An 11766-nucleotide genomic window follows, 5' to 3' on the forward strand; every position below is an offset into this window, starting at 1 on the left:
AGGGCCCTCTGTGGGTGCACATGTTGAGAAGGCAGCCTTGGGTGCCAGCAGTGCCCAGGGCTGAGGAAGGCTCACAGGCCGACGCTCTGTCCCCTCCTGTGCTTTCAGGGCACAACCCTGCCTCTTTCAGAGCCTTCCGCTGTGACGTCGGACGAGCCTCAGGGTCGCCCTTTTCCAGTCACTTCCTAACTCTCCTCTCAGCTCCAGGCACTTCTCAAGGCATTTCACTTCCTCCCACAGTGCATGCTCCTGGACGCCCACCTCACCTCCTCTGGGGTCATTTACTTCCTGGGTGTTTGCGTGGCTCTAGGGGCCTTCTAGGGGCCTTCTGGGGAATGCTGCTGACAAGTTCTAAGGCCACAGTCAGATGTTTATGGAGCTTTGGCCTGGGACGGTTCACAGCCCTGCCCCCAAGCTATGGTGAGGTGCCGCTGGGTTTCTAGGGCTGCTCCCTGGAGAGGAAGGGGATCTGGAGGTACGGGCTGTTTCAGGCCACCAGGAGGAGGCGCCCGGGGCACTGCTGCCCTTCCTGGGGTCTCTAGAGAGAGGCTGCTGGGGCCACAGCTCAGATAACGTGCTAGCTAGGGCCTGGCATCCTGAGATGTGGAGGGTGAGGAGGCAGATGGGGGGGGCGGCTTCCAGGAGGCCAAGCCCAGTGACCAGCATTAGCTGGGGCAGTTAGAAGTGCCTCTGGCCAGGAGAGCGCTTCCTGGGCTCCACATTCCCGTCATGCTGTGCGCGGGTCTGTTCACAGCACGGGGCCCTGGGTGAGCGCACACACCTGGCGCTTGTGTTTGACAGGAGATTCCACAAAAGCCATGAATAGCCTGGAGGAGAGAGGCCGGGCAGTCTATTTCCAGTGATACTCGCTGTGAAGGCCTGTCTCTAGGCCCAGGGGCCTGCGGACAGCTGCTCTGGCGTAGTCGCCCTTCCTCCAGACAGCAGAGACGGCCGCGAGCGGCGCGGGGCTCTCAGCACACTGCATCTTGGCTGCTGGGGTAGCACCCTGCCTGCCTGTGGACACACTGCCCACTTCCCTCTTACTGCCCCACCTGCTGGTTCTGAGCACCCCCGGCCTGGCACTGCCGAATGTCCTCCCTCCCTGCAGACACTTCTCAGCTGGCCCCATTCAACCTTCCATCCTCCCAGGAGCAGCCGGGTTCAATGGGCTGCTGGAATCCCAGGACAGCCAGAGCAGGCAGTGGCCTGGGGATGTGGGGGAGGTAGGCACAGTGCCCAGGAGGGCACCCAGGAAGCCAGAAGCACAGCAAGCACTCAGACCGAGTGCCCACAGGACAGCCATACTCTTGAAACGGCCCTTCAGGGCACAGGCTACTCTTCTAGCTGCTGTGGGCAAAGCCAGCTTCCGGATAGTGGGGACCTCTGAAGATGCCTTCTCTCACGGCCAGCGCTGCTACAGCTGGAGATCTCAGTCTCGGGGCCTATCCTCCAAGGACCTCCAGTCCCAAACTTTCCCTTCCCCTCACCAGTCTCTGCAGTTGCCTCCCTGTGTGAGGGACAAGGTGGCCTGTTGCCAGGGATGAGAACCTTCTTCTGCCCCACAGAGTCACTCCTGAGGCCTCTCAGTCCCCATAAGAAGGGGCAGAGCACACAGCCCTCAGGGTATATATCTATTTAACCTTCTTTCACAATGAGAGACACTGCAGCAGGCACTGTCAGCCCAGGTCTCACTCAACGCTGCCCAGAGGCTGGGCCAGTCTTTATACTCCCTGTTCTGAACTGAGAGTTGGCTGAGAGCGGAGAAAATGTCCTGGAGTGGGTTCCACAGGACCCAGGGCGGCTGGGGAGCCAGGCGGACAAATCCAATCCATAAGTACTGAGTGCCCAGGACGCTCCCATCAGAGTCTGAGGCGTGAGAATGAGTGGACGTTTTATAGGTCAGTGAGCTATTGGAAAACCTCTAGAGAGAAGCCTGTGTGTGGAAGACATGAATGGGGGTCCTAGACCCTCTCTCAGGCCTTCCCAGGCCACCCTAGCCTAGCACCCAGAGAGCAAAGCTCCAGCGCCAGTATGGAGCACCGACTCCCTTTACATTTTGGCAGGTGCTAATGCCCAGGAGTCCACGCTTGTACGTGCCAGGCCAGCCCTCAAAAGAACCTGAGAATTCTCCCAGTCTGGTCCTGTGCCAAACTGTGAAGACCAGGGGAAACTGATCTGTGTGTGGACAAAATAAAGAAGCAAGAAAAACTCAACATATGCTAAACCTACCCATCACCCAACAGTCATCTAGAATGAACCTGAGCCCAGTGTCAGCGTGGCCATCTCTGTCATCTCAGCCCGGTCCTGACACCCCCAGTTGCTAGACCAGAGAGAGACGCGCAGGGAGGGCCTGGCCCTGAGCCCTTGAGTCTCTCTCCTAAGTGCAGCTGGTGAAGCAGGAGCAAGTGGGCTAGGCTCACCCTGCAGCTTGGTGCCCCTTCTCAATGTGTTGAAGGGTACCCCCAAAAGGCTGAGGTGGAGGGGAGGCAGGGAAGAGTCGGTCAGAGAACCACAGGGGAGGTCGACCCCGACAACCTTGAGCCCCAAGAGGGACCTCGAGTTCTGGGAAATGCGGTTTTAGTCACTCACAAGGGGATTGCGGTCATCTTGTTGACTCTGACCCTTGAGCTTCTTCTTAAAGATGGAAATTGAAGTAGAAGGTTTATAAAAAATGCTCCAGATTTCCCCTGAAGTCCCTGGTTGATGGCAATCCCTGAGGTCCCCTGAAGCAGGAACACGGTGGGATCTGTCAAACAAAAAACCCCACAAAGTTCAAGTAGATCAGAAGAGAGCCCCCAAACAATCTGCCATCTCATGAGACACCTGTCCTAAGAAATGGGATGCACAGTGGGTTGAGGTTCCAGGAAGGACCTAAGGGCCAGCTTTAAATATCTGAAGGACTACTGTGTGGATGAAATGCAGCCGGCGGACAGCAGGGAAGAGTCCTTCTCAGCACAATAAGAGACTTTCTGACTGGCAGAGTTCTTCAAATCTGGAAAAGGGTAGCCTGGGAGAGTATGAATTTTCAGATTATTCTTTTTAAATTGAAGAACTCTGTCCCAAATGCTAAAACAGGGCAAGAGCAAAACTCCCCTGCCTGAAGCAGTATCCTCCCTCAGCTCCAGCTCCAGCCCCAGCACACTCCAGATGTCAGTCCCCAAGGTCACTGGGCAGGGCAGCTGAGAAGGTCTCCAACACCAGAGGGGACTTAGGTACATACTTCAGGGCCTCAGCCACGCTATGAGACACCTGACCCTACAGGAAGTATCCTGCTCTCTTGCTGCTGCAGGGGACACAAGACAGAACTAGGCCTGAGGGGCTTCCCCAGAATATGTGAATTTTGACCTTTAAAACCTATGTATACAGTTGGCCCTCCAAACCCACAGGTTCTGCAACTGTGGATTCAACCAACTACACATGAAAATAGTTGGAAAAAGAAACTGTTCTGAAGATGTACTGATGCTTTTCCTTATTTTCCCATTGTTTATTTCCTAAACAATGCAGTGTAACAACTATTTACATAGCATTTATATTACATTAGATATTATACGCATACAGTACATAGGGCAATGTGCATGTTATATTCAACTACCTTGTGTTTTATATAATGGATTTGAGCATCCAAGGATTTTGAAGGACAACTCTGTGTATGTGTGTGTGTGTAAAAGAGATGAGAGTGAGCTTAGTAAACAATAAGGTCATTATTTCTACTGAAAAATGTCAAGTCTCTGGTGACGATGTCTAGGTAAGGTCATCCCAGAGTGACCAAAGGTGGCCTTTACAATACAACAGAGGAGGCTGTGTTCAATGTATAAAAAGTCTGTGGCATGGGCTGTGGTTGTAGCTCAGCAGAAGAATGCTTGTCTGGCATGTGTGAGGCCCGGGTTTGAATCTCAGCACCACATATAAATAAGTAAAATAAAGGCCCATTGACAACTAAAAAAATCATTCTTTGAAAAAAAAAAAAAAGGGCTGGGATTGTGGCTCAGAGGTAGAGCACTTATCTAGCATACGTGAGACACTGGGTTCAATCCCTCAGCACCACATAAAAATAAAATAAAGATATTGTGTCCACCTATAACTAAAAAAAAATATTAAAAAAAAAGTCTGTGGCAGAGGGCAAGTGAGAAGGTCCCCCAAAAGGGGGCTTTCACTGGACATCAATGTTCAGGAAGACCTTGTAATGGGAAGAGCTGGACTAGGAACTAAAAGAAGGTAATCAAGGCCTAGAACAAATTAGAACTCGTCTCTGTAAGTCACAAACATCAATGTCACCCACAATTGCCCCTTTCCTGGAAGGTGGAACTGTTAAACCTGAGCAGCAAAATAAGGGAAGAAAAACTTTCTGCCCCAATTGGTCAGAATTGAAGGATAATGCTTCCAAGCTTCTCAAATAATTTTTTTTTTAGAGAGAGAGAGAGAATTTTTTAATATTTATTTTTTTAGTTTTCGGTGGGCACAACATCTTTATTTTTTAAAAAATTTTTATATGATGCTAAGGATTGAACCCAGCGCCCTGCACATGCCAGGTGAGTGCGCTACCGCTTGAGCCACATCCCCAGCCCTCAAATATTTGTTTTAAAGTAATCATGGCCAGCACTGCTGCAGCTGGAGATCTCAGTCTCAGGGCCTATCCTCCAAGGACCTCCAGTCCCAAAAAAGAAATAGTTAATAAAACGTTAGAATTGTCTTCCTAAGATTGTCTCCCAATTTCCAGGAGACATCAGGAAGTATGTGTGGTATTTCCTAGGAATCTTTAATCTTGCATAAATATCACTATAAGGAACCAGCACATGCCAAAAAATGGAAATTGTTGCTGTTAATGCCACTGAAACTGTATCCTGTGGACACAGGAGCAAACTCGATCCCTCCATCCCTCAAACCTTACTTAGTGAGATTTGTCCAGTTGTACTTTTCACTCTGAGGAGGAGGAGGAATGTCTGCTGCCTATGTTATCTAGGACTCAGGGCTTTGGAATTGTGTTCTGAAGTGACAACTGCATCCAGACAAACGAAGCCCAGGAGAAAAGGCATTATGAGGCTTCCCCTTCCTGGAACGGGCAGCACTCTCTTGTACTCACTTGAACGTGACATGCAGAAGTATCTTTGCAACAATGGCTGTGACCGTGAGGATGAGGAGGGTCGCCAGGCCGTACACTGTCCATCCTACAAGTGCAAAAGACAAGGGTCCACTGAACACGTTTGTACTTCAAGGTCCAAAGGAGGTCTGCAGCTTGGGGGTGCAGATCCAAAAGGAGCCCCCATGGCAGGTGGGGGGGCCAGCAGCAGGCAGCTGTAAACTGGGCTGAGCATGGACCCCAGCTTTCTCAGTACCTTGCCCTGTTCGGTATGATACAAAGCACACTGGACTCAGAGTCAGAGGGTGGGTACCTTCTGTCTCTACCACAGGAGTCACTGTGCCACTGAGTTACATCAAGTCTCTGAGCCTCAGTTTTCTCGTTCAGGCAACGAGGTATGTGATCTATGAAATCCACCACCAAATGACAAGGAACGAGCATAGCAGAGGCCCTCCTCCCTGACCTTCCATGGTGGGTCCTGTCAGGCACAGGAGAGAAACGTGAGAACCTCTAGGCTGCCAGCACCAACAGTCCTCTCCAGCTCTAGCAGCTCATATAGGTGCTAGTTCTGTGGCAGAAAATGGGACCAGGCACGTACGCACCCAGCCAAGTTAGCTGAAGCACTAAAGACCACTCCATCCCTCTCCTACATGACACAGCTCTTAACATGATCAGGTTTTTAATTTTGCTTCTTGTCTTTTTCTTCCCACTCAGAGGCCACAGGACGGCAGGGATTTATTTGGTTCAGTGGACAGTCTAGTTCCTAGGACAGGGCCTGGCCCCCACAGAAGCATTCATTTATCTTTTGGCTTTTTTCTGGTGTTAGGGATTGAACCCAGGACCTTGTTCATGCTAAGCACATGCTGTACCAACGAGCTACACGCCAAGCCCCACATGTGTCTTTATCCCTTTATTTTGGTACTAGGGATCGAACCCAGGGCCCCACACCCGGGGATGTGCTCTTCTGCTGAGCTACATCCCCAGACCCTGTAGATCTTTGGAATGCATGAATGAATGAAGCTCTTGCAAATGCCATTGGAATTACAACCTGGGGCTCTACAAAGATTAATCTATGATTATCTATGATTATGATTTATTTAGACACAATTAGCTAAGGAATCACAATGTACAAAAGGCCCGTAGACTGTATCTTTGGAAGTGAGTGAGTTTTCCTAGGGACAAAGGAACTGCTAATGAGAACATTTATCTCCAAGGCCAGGACAAAGCAGAGGTCACAAAGGCTGTACCCCAACCTGCCTCTTAATGAGAAACACCCAAGAGCTCTTTTGTTTCTGTAACTGCCAAGAGCACTACCTTCAACTCTGTGGCTGCCAGCCCCTACTGATGGTGCCCAGGAACTGCTACCTGGGACGGTCTGCGGCAGGTGGCTGGGGCTGGTGGTGATGACGTAGAGGACTTTGGACGAGCGTGCAGCACTGACGCTGAGGTTGGCCTGCTCAGTGATCACCTGGGCCAGCGTCTGGGTGACAGTGGGTCTCTCTTGTGGCAGTTCTTCCTTGACAGCTGGAAGACCAAAAGGGCTTATGGGGGGAAAGCTGATGGACACAACAGGAAGCAGAAGGTGAAGGAGGAAGCCCTAGTTATAAAGAGAAGGCCTTTTGCTCTGGGTAGGGTTCCTTCCACTGGTCCTGCTGGTCCCAAGGCAAAACCGTGAGGCTCTGGCTGTGGGCCTGCAAGAGGCAGAGGGAAGAATCTAGATGATTTCTTGTTTCCCAACCCTGTGTTTGGCAGCCAGGTCTCCCTTTGCCTGGAAGATCCTCTTTCGTCCTCTCTCTAGACCCCAATCCCACCTATTCCTCACGACTGTCCCACAGCAGGCGAGGCCTCTTCCCAGCCATCTGCTGCACACACTACCTCAACGAGGGTTCACACCTTCCATGTTCTCAGGTGTTGGTAAAGAGTCACATCTAGCATACATATATTCACACCAGAGGGCCACAGGGGGCATCTCCACTTTAGAAGGGCTTGAAGAAAGCTGATCAACCAGTCTTTGGGACTGGCTGGGAAGTTTAGAGGCAGGAGGATGGACCGAGTGACCTCTTACAAGTTTCTCAATTCTACCAATCACAGCTCTTTCTTTTCATTATTCTTTTAGCCCTTCCACGAAAACTGTCATTAAAGCTACTAAAATGCAAAACTGAAACATTATCAAGTTGTGCAATGGGGGGGGAAGCGTTTGTAGCGCTGGGATAATCTGGGGTGGAGTCAGTAGCTCTTGTCCACCTGACGAGAACCACTCGGTTAGAAAGTCACCCTCGTGGGAAAACAAGCCTGAGGCACACAGGCTGAGGGAGTCTCACCTTGGTATAAGACAGCAAATCCCTGGGCCTGATTGATGCGATCGGAGAAGAAATATAAAATGACAAAATCCAGAGAGACATTAAAGGACGAAGGTGGGCGGTTCCTTCCATTGAAACGGACCAGGACGTGGTGGGTGTAGCCATCCAGCAGCTCTACCATGTCTGCAGAATCCCTGATGTCAAATAAGGTGAAGTTGAAGTGGATGTGGGAGGCTCCCGGAACCCGAATGGTCCAGTAGCAGACTCGTCCTGTGGCGTAAGTGTCGGGAAAATCCGGGGAATAGACCACGGATGTCATGGCTGAATAGTTCCCACCGCAGGCGCCAACCAGAGCTGCAGAAGACAAGGAGACAGCAGGCCTGGGTCTGGGTCTTGGCTACAGGACTCGCTCTCCAAAGCTGGCACAAACAGAACTCTTCCTAAGTAATGTGACCCATTTGGGGACTGTTTTATCTCTAAAGCCAGACCTTCTCAGGTTTCAGGATCAAATCACAAAATGAATCACTTAAACCCTGAACAAATGACTGTGGAGACTTTTTTGTTTTGGCCCAGGAGACCTGAGCACCAGCATACGGCACAGCAGTTGGGCTGTGCTGGAGTCACAGAGTCTGGGTGCGGGACTGGCAGGGCCACGTGATCCCACCCTTCCCTTCCAGGCTCCTCCCTTCTCTCAGGTCCAGGCTGGGGAAAGCACCTGCTCCTGCACCCCAGGATGGCTCGAGGACATGCGGAAACACGGGGATCTCTTGGCAGGGGAGGCACTTGAGGTGAAGTCCTAGAAAAGGAAGGGCTCCACAGCTGCTTGGTGTCCCTGATACCCCAGAGGGGCAGCACAGTAGGGGTCCACACTTATTTCTCAAGCAGGAAACTGGCACAAGAAATGACTTTCTGCCTGGGGGAATCCTAGATTCTCATTGCTCTGACTGGGCACATCTGATTTCCCTGGGCGCCTGTTTTTTATTGGCAGGCTCTAGGAAGGAGACGCAACCACTTGCTATGTTACATGGTGAAGTGTAAACAAGACCTTGGAAATGAAGGCCTTGCGGGGCAGCAGGGGGCTGAGGAGTTAGAAAGCAGGCTTTAGGAAAGTTCTGTGTCCCTGTGGGGCACAAAGAGAAACAAGAATATGCTGCCAGGGCTAGGGATGTATCTCCTAGCTTGTGAGGCCCTGGATCCAATCTGAAGCATGGAAAAAAAGAAAAGAATACATTGATTTCTCATCCTATAACTCTAAAAAGCAAGAAGCTCTTCCAAGAGTCCGGCCACACAAATGGTTTCATCTGTGACAGAATATGGGAGGAAGAGGTGACCTCCACAGAAGCAAGTAAGAAGAAAGCAGCCAGAATTTTAACAAATTCTTTTATTTTAAGACATTTTTTTTTTAGTTGTAGATGGACACAATACCTTTAATTAATTTATTGTTATGTGGTGCCGAGGATCGAACCCAGTGCCTCACACATGCTAGGCTAGCACTCTACCACTGAGCTACAACCCCATCCCTTAACAAATTCTTTTTTTTTTAAATTTTATATGAATACATATATTTAAGTTGTCAATAGACCTTTATTTATTTATTTATATGCAGTGCTGAGAATCAAACCCAGTGCTTCACTCATGCCAGGCAAGTGCTCTACCACTGAGCCACAACCCCAGCCCTTACCAAATTCTTTAAAAAAAAAAAAAAAAGTATGTATATATTAGTTGCAGATGGACACAATATCTTTATTTTGTTTGTTTTTATGTGGTGCTGAGGCTTGAACCCAGTGCCTCACATGTGCTACTCAAGTGCTCCAACACTGAGCTAAATCCCCAGGCCCGAATTTTAACAAATTCTTAATATGGGTTTCCCTTTCAGTTGAGGGCAGCCGTGAGCCCCAGACACATTCCGTTGCAAGCTCTTCTGCACAGGCCTCCATCAAATGCTGTGAGGAGTGACTGGGATCAGGCAGCAAGTCAGCGTGCCCCTTGGTGGCAAAGGTGTACAGGAGGTGACAGGCTGCCACTGAGAGACAAGCATGAAACAGTACTTGCATCCTTTACCCTCCTCTCAAAGGAAGCAAAGGCCTTCCGATGCTGGGGAGGGCAGCAAGCCCTCCTGCTCCTGGCTCACTGGAGAAGGGTAGATGCAAAACCCCTCCTTCCTCTTGCCAAATAACCAGGCAAAGAATCCACTGCTCTAGGGAAAGCAGAAGCAAAGGCATTAGCCTCTGGTTGCCTTGAGCCTCTTGGGCTCAGGATCCAGCAAAGCAGAGGTCTGCCACTCCTGGGGACAGGCGGGAAACTTCCCAAGGTCCACCACAAACCAAGACAGTGTTTGGCGTCCAGGGAGAGAACAGGTGTGCGGGAACACTGAAAAGGCCTCCCTCCTGCAGCCCAGTATCATGTCCTGAGGATGGGGCAGGGAGACTAGGAAGCTCCTCTGACCTCCCCCAAGAGCACAGCACCAAGTTATAAGCACCAGAGTCACCTCTGAGGAAGGAAAAGAAAGTGGAGAAAGAGCCCCTCTGTGACACAGAGGGGACTGCTCAGTGCTGACGATGGGAAAAGCACACTGAGCAAACCCACTGGCACCTCAGGCTCCACACTAAGCACAGGTAATAGCAGCAGCCAGCACCAGAGGACTCTGAAGCTTCGTGTACATTAAGGGTAATGACAAGAACAACAAAACGCAAGCCTGGCACCACTGCTGGCAGTTTGGCTTAATTGGCACACTAAGCAGGCCAGCCCAGGTGAAAAGGCTACTGCCCTTAGCGTCATAGAGAGGGGTGGATAAGACTCACTGTTAAGAGAGAAAGCCAGCGGGGCCAGGGCGCACACCTGTAATCCCAGCAGAGTGGGAGGCTGAGCCAGCCTCAGCAAAAGCAAGGCACTAAGCAACTCAGCGAGACCCTGACTCTAAATAAAACACAAAATAGGGCTGGGGATGGGGCTCTGTGGCCAAGTGCCCCCAAGTTCAATCCTCAGCACCACACTGCACCCCCGCAAAAAAAAAAATAGAGTTAAAACCAACCACAGAACCAGACTTGCTAATGACCCCAATGCTAGAACTGTCAGACCCAGAGACTACACGATGGATGCGGTTAGTATCTAGTGAAAAAATAGAACAAACTGGAAATTTCGGCAGAGATATGGAAACTACAAAAAAGAGGCAAATATAAATGGTAGAAGTAAAACAATATCAGAAATGAAGCATTCCTTTGATGGGCTCATCAGCAAACTAGACAAAGCTAGGGAAAGAATAAATTTGAAGATAGGTATCAATAGAAATTATTCAAAATGAAACACAGAAGGTAAACAAAGTAAAAAACAAAACAAAAAGCATCTATGTGACTGTATCAAATGACCACACACACACACACACACACACATAAACTAATGTTGGTCATTTGATATAGTCAACCCTTCTCAGTCCGTGGGTAGATGCAGTCTGAGATGGGCAGCTTTTGCAGAGCTGAGAGGCCACTCTGAAAATAACCAGAACACCTGGAAAAATTTTTTTTTTTTAAACCAGAAATGTCCCCAGCCCCTTTCTCTTATTATTTTTGATATAGAGTCTTGCTAAATTGCCCTGGTTGGGATGACAGGTGTACACCACGCCTGGCCTGTTCACATATTTTTAAAGCATGAAAATGGATCAGTTATTATGATCTATTTTATTACTGTTAATAAAAGGGATTCTAGTGACTAAAAACAGTCTGAATCTTGGCTCTGGCATTCATTAGCTTAAGTAATTTACTTAATATTTTGATTCTACTTTTCTTATCAACAGGTTTGTTGGGACAATTTAATAACACAAAATATAAAAAAAAACACACTCAGATTCAAGTCTAGCACACAGCCAACACTCCTTGTAACAAGGTAGTTAATACTGGTACACAAATATGCACTAAAATGAATTAATTTAATGAAAATAATTACTATTTGTAATATATATTTCATATATGTGAAAGGTGATACTTGCTAAATGGCTCACTTTAAGACATACTGTCTCTATTTGATACCTCTAGTAAAGGTATTATACCACAAAAAATATAACTTTATCTGACATATAGCTGGAGCTCAATGAAAATGGGTTAAATGGGGGCCCGGGATGTGCTCAGCAGTACAGAGCTCATCTAGTATATGCAAGGTCCTGGGTTTAATCCCCAGAACTGGGGAAAAAAAACACTAAACGAATTAAAATGTCTATAAAAAGTAAACATTGAATTGATCAAAAGTCCATCATTTGGGGGCTGAGGTTGTGGCTTAGTGACAAAAAGTGCTCACCTAGCACATGCGAGGCCCTGGGTTTGATCCTCAGTACCACATAAAAATAAATAAATAAAAAGGTATTGTGCCCAACTGCAATTAAATATATATATATATATA

The 11766-nt window shown here is 48.8% G+C and overlaps 1 protein-coding gene across 3 annotated transcripts in view; it reads right to left on the minus strand.

Annotated features, from left to right (window-relative positions):
* Positions 1-2435: 2435 nt before the first annotated feature.
* The window catches only part of Kremen1 (kringle containing transmembrane protein 1), a 47106-nt gene continuing 37775 nt past the window's right edge, over positions 2436-11766 (minus strand). Inside the window, exons 5-8 of one of the 3 annotated variants that reach the window (XM_048784946.1) lie at positions 7399-7731; positions 6440-6601; positions 5081-5165; positions 2436-2746 (exon numbers count right to left, since the gene is read on the minus strand). In XM_048784946.1, the coding sequence (XP_048640903.1) occupies positions 2578-2746; positions 5081-5165; positions 6440-6601; positions 7399-7731 (749 nt within the window). In that variant the 3' untranslated portion in view covers positions 2436-2577. Of the gene's footprint in view, positions 2747-5080; positions 5166-6391; positions 6602-7398; positions 7732-11766 lie in introns of all 3 variants that reach the window. The other 2 variants (XM_015500145.2, XM_048784945.1) reach the window with 2 other exon arrangements.

Source organism: Marmota marmota, unplaced genomic scaffold, assembly GCF_001458135.2.
Source record: "Marmota marmota marmota unplaced genomic scaffold, marMar, whole genome shotgun sequence".
Taxonomy (NCBI): domain Eukaryota; kingdom Metazoa; phylum Chordata; class Mammalia; order Rodentia; family Sciuridae; genus Marmota; species Marmota marmota.